The sequence below is a fragment of the Notamacropus eugenii genome, chromosome 1 (assembly GCF_028372415.1).
Source record: "Notamacropus eugenii isolate mMacEug1 chromosome 1, mMacEug1.pri_v2, whole genome shotgun sequence".
Taxonomy (NCBI): domain Eukaryota; kingdom Metazoa; phylum Chordata; class Mammalia; order Diprotodontia; family Macropodidae; genus Notamacropus; species Notamacropus eugenii.
This window is the reverse complement of record NC_092872.1, coordinates 577,619,363-577,638,720: the sequence shown is the minus strand read 5'-3', so window position 1 is coordinate 577,638,720 and position 19,358 is coordinate 577,619,363. Positions and strand designations below refer to the sequence as shown.

The 19,358-nt window shown below is 37.9% G+C and overlaps 2 protein-coding genes and 1 long non-coding RNA gene across 6 annotated transcripts in view; 1 reads left to right on the top strand and 2 right to left on the bottom strand.

The window, feature by feature from the left end:
- Positions 1-2,872, top strand: part of LRRN4 (leucine rich repeat neuronal 4) — a 13,205-nt gene extending 10,333 nt beyond the window's left edge. The window contains exon 6 of the mRNA XM_072634415.1: positions 222-2,872. Within this exon, the coding sequence (XP_072490516.1) occupies positions 222-1,521 (1,300 nt within the window). The 3' untranslated portion in view covers positions 1,522-2,872. The remainder of the gene's footprint in view (positions 1-221) is intronic.
- Positions 1-4,555, bottom strand: part of LOC140520480 (uncharacterized) — a 5,113-nt gene extending 558 nt beyond the window's left edge. The window contains exon 1 of the long non-coding RNA XR_011972519.1: positions 4,467-4,555. This is a non-coding gene — a long non-coding RNA (uncharacterized lncRNA). The remainder of the gene's footprint in view (positions 1-4,466) is intronic.
- The window catches only part of CRLS1 (cardiolipin synthase 1), a 23,941-nt gene extending 4,583 nt beyond the window's left edge, over positions 1-19,358 (bottom strand). Inside the window, exons 1-8 of one of the 4 annotated variants that reach the window (XR_011972518.1) lie at positions 18,757-19,350; positions 16,195-16,332; positions 13,376-13,505; positions 9,931-10,016; positions 9,119-9,187; positions 6,893-6,984; positions 5,419-5,562; positions 4,559-4,624 (exon numbers count right to left, since the gene is read on the bottom strand). Coding sequence is in view for 3 of the 4 variants with exons in the window: in XM_072634423.1 (XP_072490524.1) it covers positions 5,475-5,562; positions 6,893-6,984; positions 9,119-9,187; positions 9,931-10,016; positions 13,376-13,505; positions 16,195-16,332; positions 18,757-19,224 (1,071 nt within the window). In the remaining variant the exon portion in view is untranslated. Of the gene's footprint in view, positions 1-4,558; positions 4,625-5,240; positions 5,563-6,892; positions 6,985-9,118; positions 9,188-9,930; positions 10,017-13,375; positions 13,506-16,194; positions 16,333-18,151; positions 18,278-18,756 lie in introns of those variants that run through there. The other 3 variants (XM_072634423.1, XM_072634422.1, XM_072634421.1) reach the window with 3 other exon arrangements.

Genomic DNA, 19,358 nt, shown 5'->3' with positions numbered 1-19,358 from the left:
AATAGCTTAGTACAGGTTTCTCTTCATAGTAACATTTGATTTCAGTAGGGATCTTCACCCAAAGGAATGACTGATGTAGGGATCAGGACTGGGTATGTACAGGCCCCTTTAGGGTTCCTTAAATCATACCAAAGCCACCTGCTTAGTCCATCCACTGACATCCATCACCAAGCTAACACTGATACCAAGTGTTCTCTAACTGGTTTGTCTCCTTCTCCTAGGTCCAACGACACACTTTGTACTCCAGCTGCAGAACCCAACAGTACATTTTCAACTTCTCTTTCCCTCTCCCAACTGTACAGCAAATGTCTTTCTAAAAGAAACACAACCTTCATGATATCAAGTCCTCTTTCCTTGGAAAGCAGTGCTGATAACAATTCTTCTAACAAACCATTAAATGGATCAAATCAACCAGTGACACTGGCTTCTCTCAATTTCCACAAAACAGAGCCCACAGCATTTCCTGCTTTAGGAACACCTAATATTACCAAGGAAAATTCCATCCTGAGCAAGAAAGTTACCTTTAATACACTGAAACTTGCTCTGACTACCCAAAATGTTGGAAGGATAGCAATTACCCCTACCACAGTCCCTACAGTAGGTCCTGGTGACTTGAGCATTCCATCTAGTGCTCGAAGAACAGCTCCAACAAAACTAAGGGAAGAAAATACTATTAGGAAAAACTTCCTTAACCGACCTACAACTGGACCTGGTATCTCAGTACCTACTTCAGACTCTACCCCATTCCCCAGGAAGCACCCCAGCATCCCTTCTCTTCCACACATGGTAAGCACTCCCCAGACCAATCAAAGGGCACAGACCACCACTGAGGGAAATCAGCTAAGTGCTTCAGTCATAGGCATTCCAAACTACATGGTGGGTGACTACAGTGAAGAGGAAGAAGAAGAAAGGAAAGATGTGGTTAAGCAAGATATCCTCTGTGACTACCATCCTTGTAAGCATCTCCAGACTCCATGCGATATACTACAGAAATCATCACGGTGCCTGTGCCCTGGCCTCAGTAGAGAAGATACCATCCCAGACCCACCTAAACTCCAGGAGGTGTCTGAGACCACTGATACATCTGCGCTCATCCTCTGGTGTGCACCCAATTCAGTGGTGCGCATGTATCAGCTTATCTACCACCCTGAAGACAGAGCCGAGAAACAGACAGTGCTGAAAGAGATCTATGCCACAGCCAGGGAGTACCCCTTGCATGGACTCTCACCAAGTACAACGTACAATGTGTGCGTGTTGGCATCGAACAAAGCAGGTCTGAGTCTAACCAGAACAAGTGAATGGAGAAAAGCATGTACCACATTTACAACCAAGCCAAGTTTCTTACTCATTTTTGCAGGTCTGTGCAGTACAAATGGACTACTTTTACTTAGCACCTTTATACTGTCTGTGTGTCTTTACAAAAAGTGCAAAACAAGACATGCAGAACAGTATGATACACATCTTGTCTCCTACAAAAACCCAGCATTTGACTATCCATTAAAACTTCAGACTTTTAATTAGTCTTCAAGAGAAATACCAAGAAGGCCTTTGCCTAAAAGCTCACTCTAGGAAACTAGCAACTTTTGATCAAGTTAGGTCACAGTCCTACTAATAGAGAACATGGAGACTGATGGCCTCTGAGGTCCTTCTCAAGTGATAAATTTATGATCCTATGATTTGTCACTATGAACACTACTGACTTCTGCTTCCAGAGTGCTAAAGAATGTGATCACCTGTTTCTAAATCTTCCTTTTTGACTACCGCACTTCTGAGAATAGGTCAAATATGGAGGGAAGTAGTTTTATATGCAACACTAGGTCATCCGCAGAGCTCCCCAAATAACCACAGGTCACTTTATACTTCAAGAACCCATAAATTGTGTATAGGCACTCCTTTCAATGATGTCTAGATTGCAAGAACTAATAATATAGTGCTTTAACACTTGGAAAGGTGCTTTATAGGCAATATCTCCTTTGAACCTCTCAACAATCATGTGAGTTAAGTACCACAGCTTTCAGTAGATAGGTCTTTGAGACTTGGTAGGTCTTTGAGATTTACTATATAACAAATAATCTTTACCCTATTGCCAAACCTAAGATGGGTCTTCTCCAAACTCAGCTAGGTTAATTCTTAGATAGTAGCCATATTGTCTTTCGATCTTGAGTCTTTCCATATTGTCTTGAGTAGTAGGTATAGCAAGTAATTTAGTTCAGTTCAACATTTATTGGATGTGCTATCTGGTAAAGCCCTTGAATATTTCATAGATTAGTGCTACCCAATTTTTAATAGAAACATTTAAAATGAAATCCTAATGCAATCCTAAAGGATTCTCACATTATAGCCTTGCCTTCTTTAAGCATCAAATCCACATAAGATAAAACTGATGACATGAAACTGGTTGAGGAATTTGTCTAAGGATTTCAGTGGATTCTTCCTCTGAAGGCTGGAATATATGCATATAAGTATAGCCAGAGCTTCTGGTTACTTTAGCTGGGGGTAGACAGGATCCCTGGTATATCTATTTTACTTCCATGGCTAAAATATCTTATTTTCAAAAAAACAAAATACCAGGACCAAATACTTTCCAGAGACACAAGGAAGGTGTCTCCTCTGTTCTTAGTACCTGGGAAAAGCAACATCTACTCCTATGAACTTCAGGCTGTAAGACTCTAAAAAGATCTAATCTACTAGTGAAAAACAAGAAACAAGAATACATTTTGGGGTTTTTTAGTGGACAAAATAAATTCTTGTTAAGTATACTTGTATACAATTCCCCTTCTAGTCTTACAAACCATGCAGTTTTGATTTGTTCTTAATATTTCTCATCTTCACAAAAACATGGAAATATGTAAATACTGTTTAAAGCCTTTAATGGTGGTTATATTTCCTGAGTTTGGTTTATACTGCTTTGGGATTTATTTGTACAGAAAAAACTTTTTTGAAAACTGCTATGCCTTACATTTGTAAAATGACAGAATCAATGCAGTAACACTTTCACAGCAAGCAGCTGAATTATATGACCTTTTTATAGATGTAAAAAATTTTAAAGAGCTACATGAAAAACTAAGGTAATCTGAGGTAATCTGAGGATTTGGACTCATCAACAAGTTACACAGGTTAATCAGCACATTATCTCGAAATATTTTACAAATTGGTCCAAAACTTTTCTCCCTAACATATAATCAAAATATGTATGTATCTCTATCTATCTATCTATCTATCTATCTATCTATCTATCTATCTATCTATCTATCTATCTATCTATCCCATCTGTGCTTAGATTAATAGTTCTCTCACACACTCCACCTATGTGTAAACGATACACTAATTTAAAAAAATTAGACCCAGGCAAGGTAATATGCATGGTATGTGAGCAGAGAGAATCAAAACAAGAAAGGTATACCTCTCAAACTTAACCCTAGCCTCATACTCCTTTACAGTTCAGCTCTACAGTTTTATAACTGAATTAGATTTAAAATCAGCCAAAATTTGGCAGTACAGCACAAAGTAACGTCAATATTTATGGTCGAGGGATGTGCTTCAAGATGGGTCAGATCATTTAAAGGTCAGTCAGAAGCTCTGGGAAGTGAAGAGCTAGTAAACATCAGAAGTGAACATTTTATCACACAAAAGGTTGCTGACCCATTATCTACAACAATAAACAGCATATTGAATATATAAAATCTTTTTATATTGATATATAACCTTGAAACACTACATAATTTGTGTGTAGCATTCCCCTTCCTAATATCTTTCATCTAAAGTCAACTTATTGCAGTGCTTCTAAATTGTTCCTTTTGCTGGCTAACCACAACTTTTTCAGGATCTCCTTAGAAAATCTAATCAGAAAAACCCAATCCCACTATGAAGCTAGATGATGAAAGACTGTCTATACAGTTCTGCTGTCAAAAGTCCAAATTGTTCAATGTTCCTTTCCTTAGGAAGTCTGGACTTATGTGTTTTTTTTTTTAAGGTAAGGAAGAATTACAGAGAAGGTAATAATAATATTTACCTCTATCAAAAGGACAAACCTTAAAAAAAAAAGAAAGGTGGAAAGTTCAACATTTTGCAGATCACCACTTAACTCAGGATAGGGAAGGAAATACCCAGAACGCTATTAATTGCTGACACAATGCCTTAGTATACATCACTTTCTCTAACAATAATAATAGCTATCACTTATATAGTGCTTTAAGGTTTGCAAAGTATCTCACAAATTCTCTGTCATTTTGCTATTATACTCATTTTACAGATGAGGAAACTGAGGCAGAAGTTAAATGATTTGCTCATGAGTGTCGAAGGCTGGATTTTTGAACTCAAGTTCTCCTGCTTCCAGGCACTTCTATGTACTATATCACCTACCTGCATCTTAATGCAGCAAAGAAAGCAGCAACTAAAATAATTTACTTTTCCAATTCAGTTTAATGATTTAAGATTTCACTTTGATCTACCAATGATCCACATACCTTTAAAAACTTTAGTGTTTGAAATAAAGAGTTTACTTGTTTGTTGGTAATTCAGCATCAAGGAAATTAGTAGGCTTTTGATGAAACAATAGTATTTTCTGTTATTTTATTCCTTTATTATCTTCATGAAAACAAGATTTCCTTAAGTCTAAAAAAAACTTTGGAAAAATACACATTTTTAAATTATTATTTATATATCACATGAATACAAGTTCTAATATTATGAAAACGTCTATTTTAGGAACATAGTGCAAAGTCATAAAGTAATCATTGATCCTTAGGTAGCAAACGGTGATAGATATATCCTCCCCTATGTTAAACTATAACTATTCTGTAACTCATCCTGACATAAATAACAAATAAACTAGTAAGCATCAAAGATTTTGGAAGACTTAACTTAGCATGAACCTCAGTACTCTGGTATGTGTTTGACTTTATTTTCAAAACACACTACATCTTAAACCCTCTTTATAACATAGCTTGTCACACATATCACCAGTCTAAACTAACAGATGACATATCCGTATCAACTTCTACAGGTCAGAGATTTGTAAAATAAAACTATTTACTTAAGTTGTATATAAGTTCACGTTAAATCTAATTCCCTTCCCTTTCACTGACCTGGTAACCTTCAATGCTTTCTTAAGAATGAAAATTCTACTTAATAAACAAGGGAAACTGGATATAGACTATATTTTCAGGAAATATTTCTTTTAAAAAATTCAAAATTGACTAACAATAATTGAATTGTAAATTACTTTAAGAAATCTAAGATAAAAAATTCCAAATTATATTTTTATTTAAAAATACATTGGAAAATTCATATATGTACAGTACATGATTTAAGCTTAATTTCAATGCACTTGACTTCAATTGGGATGACACTGACATGGTTTATGTTTTGACAAAGTCTTTTCCAAACTACCAAAAAAGGGAGACTCCCGTAGATTACCAGCTGGTTCTGATGTCGATGTCTTACTGCTTTTCCCAGCTAATAATGATGGACATTTATTTGCCTTTTATCACCTGAACTGTTTTCCGGCCATAATGATAATAACTGTAGGCTGATGCAGTTGTGGTGAAAGCTGTAAAACACCTTTTGTTGCAGAGGAAATAAGAAGAAAGTTATAACAATTATAGAAACAAGTTATAACAATTATAAAAATATAGTTGCCTTACACTAAACTTCCTTTCTCATATTATATGAACCCTGAGTTAATGAAATGTTAGGATTTGCCATCAGTTAAAGAAAGTTTCTTACCTAAAGTTTAGTAGGCATAATTTTCACAATGTAGTCAAATGGTCTTTTAAGATTAAAAAAAAAAAAGATTTGTGTTGTACGCATCAAACACAATCAGATATTTGAAAGATGGAATGGATGACTTTGAAAAACTGGTATGGCAATCATTAATAATAACTTCTTGTTCAGTCATTTTCAGTTATGTCTGACTCTCTGTGATCCCTTTTTTGCAGTTCTCTCTGCAAAGATCCTGGGGGGTTTTGCCATTTCCTTCTTCAGCTCATTTTACAGGCAAATAAGATTAAGTGACTTGCCCAGGATCGCACAGCAAGTAAGTGTCTGAGGCTGGATTTGAACTCAGGTGTTCCTGACTCCATGTCCAGCAGTCTATCCACTATACTACCTAGCTACCCCAGATTGTGTTTGTCCTTCATTGCCGAAGAAGATCATGCCATCAGAGAAATGATGACATGACTTGCACTTGACTTTGTTTTGAGTGAGGGAGGGCTGTGCAGGTCACCAGCCTCACTTCTTCAGAGCCATCTGAATCCAGTGACCTGATATACTTCAGGATGAGTGGAGGTGACCCAGGATGCAGTGGGAGGCCTTGGGCCTTTAGGCAAAAGTGTTTGCAGGTACTCACGTAGGGTAAGATAGTAACTTCACATTTGTATGAATGATGCTTTATAGCAAAACCAAAAAAGTGACACATAGAGTACTCACATAACAATGCAAATGAAGAAAACATTAAAAGGAAATGGAATTCAGTTTAAATAAAATGTATTAACGCTGGTTTCAAATTATCCAGGTTCAAGCACACATCATTACTTTCTCTTAACAAATAGCAGAAAACAAAATAGGCATGTACAATCGGTCTACAGACAGTTCTGATTAATTTATTTTTCAAGGAAAATATTATGAGAGATTATATGTGGCAAAGTGACTGATCTGTTGACACAAGCTGTGCTCGTTAAAAAAATTTCACACAAGTGCAAAGTTTACCTAAATATCACAATCTCCTACAACGCTTGGTATTTATAAAGTTGACACATTTTCAATGCTACAGATTATCATCAATAGTGTTGATACTGCTGACAAAGCAGGACTACAGAGGGAATAATCTTTAAAACTACCAACACAGTTATATTACAATTCTCAGGAATGATAAATTAAAATTTTACCTTACCAAAGTATCTGAAGATAAATGCTGTCAACATAATTGAAAACTGGAGCTGCCAAAGAAGCTGCCACTAAAATTAACTGAACTGCTGTGTTCACCTACAGAAAAACAAATGTTTAGGAAAAAAATAAGTCAAGGTCACCTATATCTATTCTTAATTATGTAGCACATGGACAAGTAGGCAATGAAACTGGCTGTTTTAAGACAGAGCACCCACCAAATGTTAGATGTTGAAATATTCTTGATGTAGAAATTTAGACACAAAAATGATAGCATATGCATACGACTTTTCTTTTAAAGAAATTTTAGCTACTTAATTTTATTGAGGGCTTACAAATGAATGTCTATCTGCAAAGTTACTGTGTGTGTGTGTGTGTGTGTGTGTGTGTGTGTGTGTGTGTGTGAAGAAAAGCATTAGTTTGGCAATAATCATTCATCTGTAAATTGCTTTAATAATTTTTCAAACTGATTTTACATGATCTTAATTTATTTGCACAACCCTTTCAACAAGCATTTATTAAGCTACCTGTTTTACTGTCATGTATTATGGCAGTTAACTGGGAATAAAAAAACAAAAATTGGACAAGCATTATTATCTCCACTGTTTAAATGGGGTAATATAGAAATGGAATAATTTATCTAAGGGTCATACATCAAGTTAGTAGCAGAACCAAAACTAGAACTTAGTAGGGTTTCTGAATTCAGTGATCTTTTCACTATACCACCCATCCCCTGACCCAACAATGTTAAACATTCATCTCATTGCTTATTCTCATCGAAGCAAATTTTCTAGAGTTGGGAGTTTGACCCAAATATATGGGCATGGAAAAGAGACTAAGAAAAGGGAACAAAGAACATACTGACTCTAAGACTGGAGTATAGAGAAGAGACAATGATGAAGAAAGAAAATAGGAAAGTGGTGTAGACAAGGGGAAAAGACTATTAGGAGACCATAACACCTTCTTATTTGTATTATGTTACTACTTTTCCAACCAGGTAACAATAAAAAAGAGCACTACTTCAAAAAGATGTTTTTACTAACGAGCAAAACTGTATCAAACATTAATATACTCAGGACACTGTGCTAAGTAATGGGAGTAAAAGTTGAGTGGAGGAGGGGGAAGGAATCAAATTTAGAAAATCCATCATCCCTGCCCTCAAGAAGTTTACAGGGTTGCTGTGGTCATGAAAAAGATATATAACAAATACTATGAACTATTTTATTCTTATTATTAATATTATTACCTGGAGGCCTACCTATAAGGATAAAATGTTGAAACATTTGTCCTTATACCTCCTTGAATCACCTGCCATTTCGTGTTACTCCCTTCCAATTGCTGCTGAATATAAAGCACTTAGAAGCCAAAACAATATAGATAAAATTAAAATCCCATTAGAGCAGGTTAGCTAAGTTGGTTACAACATGGTATTTACTAGAACAAGGATATGGTTTCCATCCCCCTATAGACCAGTTAGTTGTTCTAAGGCCAGACTCTAATCTAACCAACTGGAGATGTGGCATTGATAGAGCAAAGCAAATTGTTAGTTAGTGGAGAAGTAGTTCCAAGTGCATATATACCCTTAGGGAAATATTTTCATGTACAAAAAAAAAAGCAATTGCTCACTAAGTAGATGTTACTGTGAAACAAAGCAATTTTTGCATCCTGGCACCCAGCAGAGCAAAGCTGGCATACAGTTATGGTACTACTTTGATAGTGTGCTACGAAATAATGCTTTTTCCTGTTCCTTTGCATGTGATAGTAACAAATAAAAGTAGATTATATGCGATGTTTACACTGTAGGAAGGCAGCAGAAATGTTTTTTGTTTGTCGAAGCAGCAATTATCCTTCTACTCTTCACCCTCCCCAATTCAAACATATGAAGCACCTTGAAGAGTCCATTACAATTCCTAATTTCCCAATAAAACTAACCACAAGACTGACAAAGATCTAGGAACTTGAGAAGGAAAGAGGGTGAGAGAGAAGTACGTAGGTGACATCACTTTCTTCTAAGGTGTCATAAGCATACATAATTTACTAGCTAATTCATTAAATGAGAAGCTATGTTTCATCTGTAGTTTCAGCAGATCCCAGGACCTACACTTAATGTAGCAAAATGCTATTAACAAGAGTCTTGTTTGTTTCTTTGATTATTAAAAAAAATAGTGCATCTTCATCATTGGGAATGAACAACATAAAGACAAAGAACCGAAAGAGTTTATATTGTCCTTACCTTACTGATGAATGTTGGCTTTAACCTAGCAGTGGCATAGCAAGGATTGAAATATCTAGCAAGTGTTCGCTGTGAAAGTGATAATAAAAGTTTGGATATTTAGTTTGTCCTTGAAAAAAAAAATTGCAATTTTTAGAAACTTTAATTATGATCAAATTTTATGTATAATCTGTAGAATAAAATACAAATAGTAGTAACTGCAATAGTATAATCATATATAAATAGAATCATATATGGTATGCTTATACAATCAAGAAATTAATAGAAGCATTTGATTAAATAAATCGAATGCTTAACAAAACATCTGTTTAATACTATACTTTCTTACTAGAATCCCTTTTTAGTTTGGAGAATTAAAAACAGTAAAGTCAATGACATTTTAAAAAATCCATTATATTTAGTTAGGATCTATAGCTGGTGATTTAGAGATCCAGCAAATAAATGCTTTAGAGAAGTCCTAAGTCCTAAGAAGTCCTAATGCCATGCTGGTTTTTGCCCCTAAAAGACAATTTTTAATAAGTCTGTACCATTCGAACTTATAAGTTCCTGTGCCTTTTAAATTTAGTTGTTTTTTCATGTTATTAAGCAATTACTTTTATCTCTTCTGTGAAGCATGATGAAATATGCTTAAAAAAAATAAACCACTAATCTGAATCAGTTGGTTAAGGGATTAAAAATCATCAATAAAAGATATTTCAATAGACCTCACTGTATATCAGAGTAACATTTTAAGACTGCAAGTCTTTGCAGAATTTTTTCTCTCTATAGGTTTTAGTAATCTCACTTTAAAATAAAGTACATTTTTTACTTACTGGTGATGGAAGAGTTCTGTATCTGACGTAAAAAACGGCAGCAATCAACGCTATATCTCTTGAAATAATCATGTAAGTGAGTGAAACTGAAAAGTGAAAATGAAATCATCTTAACATATACATTGTTAAGATATCAGGAAACACCCTATTTTCCAGAGCTCAGAGTTCAGCAAGCAAGCTGTGCCCTGAGCTTGGAATAACAACAATCCTTTGCATTCACCTTCTGGATGAACTCCCGCTCTGGGCTAAATCATATAATTATTGCGTTGCGTAGCAACGAGTGTTTTCCGAGTCCAGACAAACACCTGACAAGCTCAGACAAGTACCCACATTCCAGTCATGAATCAAACTGTCTCACAGTGGCTGCTCCGGCTACAGCTTACTGTGTAGCCATTGGTGTAAGTGTTCCTTCACCCTGAAACTTTCAGCTAATCTGCCTCTTTGCTTACAAGCTGTTTCCCTCACTTTGAAAGTAAATTTGTTTGATTTCTGACTCTCCTGTCTCTGGCCTCTTTTGTTCAGCTCCAGCCATCTATAGGTTAGAGGCTAGTTCTGTCCAGTTGACAAATGCATCTGTAACACCCTGTTTACTCAGTATTGTCAGGGAAAGTGTTCTACACAGATTTTCAAATTAAATGCAGTTTACTCTCTGGCATATCAAAATATTTAAATTCTAATCCTTGTGCATGGAAAACTGTCTAGAATGGGTTAACCATTTCTCCATCTTCATAGATTACACAGACCATAACCCTGTCTTGATGACTTCAGGGCTTCATTGTGAACCTCAATTATTGTACTATATTGTAATACCATGATGCCCTCAAGGGCTAGTGATGTATGCAGCATTAAAAGGCCCCAGAGGCTACTATTTAAAAGATTTTTTAATGTCCTCCCCTACACTTAAGCTGTTACTTCTTGCTGCCATGGGTTTGCTTCTAAGAAATGCTACATATCCCATGTGTACCACTGACTGATTTCCTGTATTAGGAAAATGTAAGAGTCCCTTAGAACTGTGAGGAAGGCTATATCTAAATAGACTGAGTGCTGAAAAGAAGGTCTTTACCAATACCTTTCTTAAATTTAACTAGGTGTTCTATAGTATGCAAACAAAGAATTGTCTTTGCAACAACCTTAAAGAAGACTGGTCAAAGTATTAGTCCCCTTTTAAAGTATGAGGAAAGGGAGGTTTTAAGTAACTTGTCCTGGTTATTTTTCTTTTGCTATCCTCAGATACTACCACAATTGCATAAAGCAGACACTTTACAAATGTGTGTTGACTGAAGGAGAAAAGATGAACTCAGGTGGCATATATGGATGTTTCTAAGATATTTTGGCTGCTCAGAGGTCTTTTTCTGTTTGTTTACTTCAAGGTTCTCTACTTCATTCTTGGTAGTGAAGTCACTCTCCCCTCACTACTTGGATTTCCACAGCACACTGTGTCAGCTGTCCCCTTCCTCACTTTGACAATACACTTATGTGCTGTCCTTCCCCATTACCTGTGAGTTCCAGGAGGGTAGTAATTTGACTTCCTGGCTTGTACTTATTTGTATCCACAACACAACACAGTGCCTGGCACACAGTAAGCATCTAATGTTTTGCTATATCAAAGATGTCAACAGAAGTAAAGTATAATATTCCTGTATTTATGAAACCACCTCCTTAATCTTAAAAGCCTCTGATCTCCTAGCTGAAAAAATAATCTCACATTTTCCTAGAGAATTTTTTTCTCTCTTCTCCTTTGCCTTTATTCCACTTTATTTTGGATCAAACTTATTTGCATTATGTGCTCTAACTTCTAATTCAACTGAAAGTTCTTCAAGAAGCTAATAGCTAACATTGATCTGGAACTTCAAAAGGCTTGCACAATGCTTTACATGTATGTGTCACCTCAACTGATCTTCACAATGACCCTGGGAGGTAGATGCTATTTTTATCCCCATTTTACAGAGGTGGAAACTGAGTCAGCTAGCGGATAAGTAACTTGCCTATGGTCCCACAGCTACAAAGTTTTTGAAACAGGATTTGATCTCAGGCCTTCCTGCTTCCAAATCCAACACTCAATCCACTGTGCCATCTAGGTTTTTCACTTTTTATATTGCCGGTGACTAGCACAGTTGAACATCTGTTAAGTTGAATAAAATTTTTTGTAATGCAGATATAGAATATAGCAGAAATATTCAAAATTCTAGAGTTCTCATTTTTCTTAAGTAGGTATCTATTAGAAAAAATATACTAATGTGCTTCAGAAAACATGATATTTCAAAAAGTTTAATATAAGAAAATATAAATGCAGATGTTATTTTAAAATAATTCAAAAAGGGGAAAGGACTTTTCTGTACAAAAATATTTAAAGCAGCTGTTTGTGGTGACAAAGAATTGGAAACCGAGGGGATGCCCATCAATTGGGGAATGGCTGAACAAGTTGTGGCATATGATTGTGATGGAATATTACTGTGCTGTAAGAAATGATAAGCAGGTTGATTTCAGAAAAACCTGGGACTTTTATGAACTGATGAAAAGTGAATTGAGCAGAACCCAGGAGAATATTATACATGGTAACAGTAATACTGTACAATGATCACGTATTATGAAAAATGCTACATACACATCCAGAGAAAGAACTGGCGCAGTCTGAATGCAAATGGCAGCATACTATTTTTGTGTATGCATTTTTTCTTCCTTTGGGTCTATGTCTGCTTTCACAACATGAGTAACATGGTAACATGTTTTGCATGACTGAACATGTATAACCTATATCAAACTGCTTACTATCTCAGGAAGTGGGGAGGCAAGAGACCGAGAGAAAAATTGAAACTCAAAATTTTTGAAAAATGGTAAAAATTGTCTTTACATGTAACTCAGAAAAAATAAAATAGTATTAAAAAAATAATTTGTAGTATCTCTCGGCAAAGTCCAAATTGTTTGTCAAAAAAAAAATTTACTTTAGACAGATATGTAATTTTTGAGCATTTAGTCTCCTAATGAAATAAAAAGTGACCTGAGGTTTAAGTTTTAAGGAAGAATAAATATGGATCTATAACTATATTATTTTTGTTGGTGAAAAATTTAAACTGGGAAAACTTTTGTATCAAATTCTCCTTGATCAAAAGAAATTCATGCCCTATTATTAGAATTTATCACAATATTATTATGACAGAAAGAACATTATATATCTGATAAGAGTCTATGAGTCAGAAGATTTGTTTTTAAATCATGCTTCTGACACATACTGGTTTTATGTGATTTTGGGCAAATCACTTTAACCTCTGAGACCTAGGCAACTATTATTAAAACAACAGGTTACAAGTCAGTTGCTGATATACTTTGGTAGAGGGTGTTTCCTGCCACTGAAATCACAAGTCTGGTTAAAAAAAATTACAACTATGACTATATAATTGTGTAAGAAATTTATCACGATATTGAATTATTATTTTTGAGCTCTTACCTGGAATAAGATCTGCACATGTCAAGCTAATATACAGGACACTGATGAGTATTTTATCAGCAAGTGGATCCAGAGCACTTCCTAGTGCTGATTTCTGGTTGGCCCAGTTTCTAGCAATAAATCCATCCAACTGAAAATAGAAGAGTTTTTGTTTTTTAAAACAAATTTCATCATTAATCTATGAGAGATATTTCACAGCTACAAGATCTAGCTTATATACACCAGAAAAAAATCACTAATGACAATCTGTTCCTGGATTGCTAAATGAAAAATATGTATGTTATTTACAAAATATATAAAATATAAGTAGTATTAAAATTTGATGTTCTATACCCCCTAAATACTTTTTAAATTCATTGTTATACATTTTACTTCTGAAAACTGCTAAATTATCAACCTGTAATTTCTTCTACTATGTCAATAATCTAAATGTGAAGCCTCGTTTACACTGGAATACACTGATTTAATTATATACTATTTTTCCTGCTTGTTTGGTTATTCCCACATTCCATGGCATCACCAACCTCTGTCTTTGTATAGAGGAAAAACCTTCAAGAAGGCCTGAGGCCTCCAGCCTCCTCATTCCACTCAAACAATTCTCTTCAAAGTTACTGATGGTCTCTTAGGCCTTTTCTCATTCCTCATTCTCCATCTCTATGCAGTCTTTGACACTGTTGATCACTTTTTTCTAAATGCACTCTCGTCTTTAGATTGTTGAGACACCAATTTCTTCTATCAGAACACATCTCTATTTCCTTTATGGGTTCCTCATCTAGGTCATATACTCTAACTTTAGGACCCCTGCTCCGGGTCCTCTTGTCTTCTTCCTCTATACTACTTCATGTAGTGATTTCATTAGCACTTATTGATTTAATTACCATCTCTATGCTGATGATTTTCAAATTTACCTATTCTGCCTCAAATTATCTACTCACTTCCAATTTCTCATCTCCAACTGCCTTTCCAATATCTTGAAGTGGATGTACAGTAAACATCTTAAATTTAACCTGTCAAAAACTCATTATCTTCCCCCCTAAAATCTTCCCATGTCCTAACTTCCTTATTATAATACAGGGCAACACTATCCTCCCAGTTACCCAGGACGGAAACCTGAGTTTGTCATCCTGGAATCCTCATTATCTCTCCCCCTTCTCCTCCCTCATTATCTAATCTGTTAACAAGACTGGTTAATTTTACCTTTGCAACATCTCTCAAATATGCCCGACTCTCCTCTGACGCTGCCCTGCTGGTGGATCTAGTTCCCTCAAGTCTCTCTACTCCAATCTACACTCCATTCAGTCAACAAAATGATAGTGCAGGTCCAACCATCTCACTTCCTCTAATCAATAAGCTCCATTGATTCCCTATCACTTCCAAGCTCAAATACAAAACCCACTGCTCAGCATCCAAAGCCCTTACTCCCCTTGGGAATCTTTCCAAACTTCTTACACCTTACTCCCCAACAAGTGTTATTGGATCCAGTGACAATGGCCTTATTATTCCTCAAATAAGACACCCATCTCTGAGCTCCAAGCACTTTCTCTTATTTATTGTTCCCCACATGTGGCATTTCTCCTCAGCTCCACCTACTGGCACCCTGACCTTCCTTTAAGTCGCAACTAAAATCACATCTCCTATAGGAAGTGTTTTCCAAACCCTCTTAATTCTAGCCCTTCCTTCTTTCAATATATTGTTATGTCCCTGCCCCCTTTAGATTATGAGCTCCTTGAGTTCAGGGACCATCTTTTGCCTCTGTATATCATCAGTTCTCAGCACACTGCCTGGCTTTGAGCAGGTTGTTCAATGTTTACAGATGGACTGACAATCTGATCTCTGTTTAGCCTGCTACATAAATATGCCAGATAAATGCTTTCTGATCGAAAATTTTGATACGGAATATTATTTCCTTGTTTACTACTGCAAAAAAAGTTAGACAAAGTAAATTCTGAAGCACAAACTTTATTGGTGGTATAGATTTACATTAAGAAAATACATTAATACATGTTTTGAACAGTGTATGAAAACTTACTATAAGATTTTAAACCATTAGAATCTTTATTTTGGGGGTCTTTTAATGTACTGTATTTTCATTGAACATACTAAATATTGGAATGTTAGTAAAGTAACAGTAGACTATCATCACCTTCGTGAAAAGTTGTACATTGTAGATATATATGAATAATGGAAATCCACTGGGAAAAAATCTGGTAAACTACAAAGGTATAATAAGAGTACTCAAGTACACTTCTAAACTATTACAAAAGGTTTAGTTTGGTCAATAATTATTTAGTGGGTAGAATGTTATATAAGGTGAGTTTTAAGTAAAAAGATGAACTAATCCAAGACAAGATAACTTCTTCATAAAAAAACAAAAAAACACACACACACAAACCACACCAGTTTGGGCGGATAGTGGAGCAGTATAGTCTCACATAAAGAGCACAGGGTGGAGCATGAGAAGGTCTGAGTTCCAGTTCCAGTTCTGCTACCAACTAGCTATATAATCTTAGGCCATTTACTTAAATTTTCTGTGCCTCAATTTCTTCATTTGTAAAATATATATAACATCTTGTAAGGGTAAAATGAATTATTTAGACATGAACACACCTCAAAAATGCCCAAGAGTGGTACAAATGTAGAGTACTTTGTTATTAAAATAACAGTTAAATATGAAGAAATACCTGAGAATTGCTATCACCTTGGAAGCATCTAAGAGATTAACAAAAGCACTGACCCTCAAATTTTACAGATTTTTCTGATGATTACAGCAGTGCAGTACAACATCATTTTATAATTTTTGTGGACACATTACAACTTACCAAATCAGTTAGCCCAGCTAAAGCAAAAACTCCTAGTGCAACATTAAAATCTTCTTCAATAATCAAATAACCCAAAACTGGGGCCAAGGCAATTCTTGTCATTGACAATAAATTTGGGATTGTCCATGGATTTTCATACTGGAACAGAAAAACAAGAAAGTCAATAATTAATATATACTTTAATTGTCTGTAACTGTAAAACAGTACCATCACATCCTGAAAAGATTAAAGGACTGGTTTAACAGAAAACCAAAGGTGTGGCAGAATCTTCCCACTCCACCAATGATCATGATCACACACAGGATGTGCTTTAACCTGAGTCACTATTAATTTAGTTCTGTGTCTACCAAAATTTATTGAACTCCTAGTAGGTACTGATTGGGTTACACTGTTCTAAGTGTTAATGGAAAATATAAACAAGACAGTACCAGGCTGGTTCTACAAGCAGCCTCCTAAGTAGAGGTGGGTCAATTGAGAAGAGAGACAGAAAGAGAAAAAGATGTAAACACAAAATTACTAAAAAAACAAAACAGAAATAGTTTCTGCTTTCGGGGATGGTTTCAGAAGGAGGTTTGCTTGTTATCATTAGTCCAGTTTAGACAATGTGTATGAAAGGATATAAAATAGCTACAAATGTAGATTGCTACCATTATGCAAGGCCTTGAAGGCTGATCTAAAGAATATCTCTACCCAGATGCCCTACTGAAAGTTAAGGAATATATACAATCTAGAACAATTTTAAAGAGCTTATAAACTAGGTCTGGAAACTAAATTTAAATAGCACTTCACTCTAAAATCCAGGGGCTCTCTACTAATTTCTTCCACCACATGCCTTCCCTCAGCAGATCTTTATGCAATATGTTAGCATTCACAGTTCATCTTGAAAATGATTTGAAAGCTACAAATAGCAATTTGAACTTGACAGTGACAAAACAGCTGATTTGCACCTGCCTTCAAGAAGCTCTCATACTTTTGGCAAGAAATTTTTTCTAGCATTTCAATTTTTAAAAGCTTCAGGGTAAATGGGGGAGCAGAAATATTCCTCCAATAATGTGATTTTCCTGAAACCTGCCTCTGAATTGGTACTCCTAACTCCCTAATGGGATTTTCTTCTCATCCACCCAGGGACCCACTATTGCTTCATTATTTGGTGTCTCATAGAAACTTGGAAGACATGTTTGAAAAACCAAATCTTAACTGAAAGATTTCAAGAAAAAGGGCACTGAAGATACTACACTTCTATGACAGAATCTGGCAACCAATGTTTTTAAACCTGTTTCTTTTTTAAATACAATATCTGAAAAGTACCCTACAGTAAAACTCACATTTATGAGACAGTCATGCAGTAATCTAAGTGGAGTATAAATCTGCAGACATTTATTTAGGCCTCGTTATCTTTCCGTATCCTCCCCTCCCCTGGTTACCCATCCTACGCACCTGGCACATGGTGGACATGCAATAAATAACTGTGTAATGGGTTTTGTTGCATGAGCCCTAACTGAACCGAACCCTACCAGGAGTGTGTCCAGACTCAAGTTAAAGGTCACACTCTGTTTCCCAATGCCACAGTTCAAAGAACAAAGACATACGTTTCCGGGCACAGCCCAATGTAGAGCAAGTGAAAGATATCCAATGGGATAGTGAAAAAAATGTGATAAATCACCCAATGGCGGAGGATAAGGAACTCAAAAGCAAAAACAACCCAGAATAAAAACACTGAGAAGTACTCTTGGGGGAACTAATGAGATAAGCACACGTGCGCTTCCAGGTAAGTTAATTTCACAGTTATAACTGAAGACGCTAGCCGAGATCCCACGTTCATAGCGCCAGGAGCTCCCCACGAGGCAGGCCAGTTGAAATACATTACCAGAGTAATTCACAACCGTGACGCTAAATCTGCGAACTCCCCAAAGTCAAAGAAGCTAATCTCGGATTACCCAACCGGATGACACTCCACCTGCGTCATGCTCGAGGAAGGCCTCCAGCCTACGGAGGAGCTTCGCCGGGCTGCGGCCACCTCAGACCGCGGGGCGCCCGGACGCCAGCATGCTTAGCTGTTGGGCCAGCTCGTACTTGGGCCCGGGGTGCCGGCCCAGCTCGGGCTGCCCGGCTCAGCACAGAACAATTGAAGATGTAACAATGGCGGGGAGGCCGCTATCATGACAACAAAATTCTCCCGCCCGGAAAACCGGGCTCCTACTTGGCAGACACCAGGCAACAGCAAGCTTCACTGTTATTGTAAAAGCCAAAGACACAAAAGCTTTAATTAGAACGAAAATCAGCTAGTCTTCTGGAGACAAGGCTGAACACCGAACTGTCAGTCGGCTTTGCTTCCTCCCGAAAATTCGGCTCCTCCTATGGCTCCCTTAACCAACAGGACTCACTTACAAAGAGTTTTCATCCGCTGACCGCTTCCCGCCTCGGGCAGAAGCCCGGGTGTGCCGGCCGGCGGGGACCCTCGCCGGCCACGGGCCCGGTCTGCGCGCTCCCCACCCGCGGGGGCCCGGGGACGAGGGGCGGAGCGGCAGTGCCGGGAGACCCAGGCCGCCACCCGGTACCTACCAGGCTGGAGGGATGCTGCTTCCACGCCGAGTCCAAGACTCCTTTGGCACCTGCGGCTTCCGGCGTTTGTTCCGGGGGCCCCTTTCCCCATCCGGAGCTGTGTCCCCTTCGGGCGGGACCCGCCAAGCGCAGGCCGGCCACGACCCCAGTCCTGGGCCGGGGGCTGCCCGGCGCGGGAGGCAGGAGCCCCCAGTGGGTGGGCAGGACGCCCCAGCAGCCGCAGGAGGCGGCGGGGCCCGGGCTCAAGGTGAGCCGGGGTCGCCTCCCGGGGCCCGCCAGGAACTCCTCGAGTCCGCCCGCCCTGGACCACCGCCGGGCCGCCGCCGCCGGCTCCTCGGCGGGCTCCTGCTCGAACTTGGCCCCCCGCTCCAGAGACACGGGGCTGCGGGTCCGGGGGGCGAGCGAGAGGCTGCGGCCGGCGCCCTGGAGCACTCCCCGGGACCCCCGGCTTAGCCAGGCCGGCAGCATGGCCCGGGAGGCGGCGGCGGCCACGGCGGCCCGCCGGGGAGACAGCGCGGAAGTCGCTTCAGCGGCCTGAGCAGCAGCAGCAGCAGGAATAAGCGCGGGAGAGCCGCCTCTCCATGAAGGCGAGTCCTCGGGCA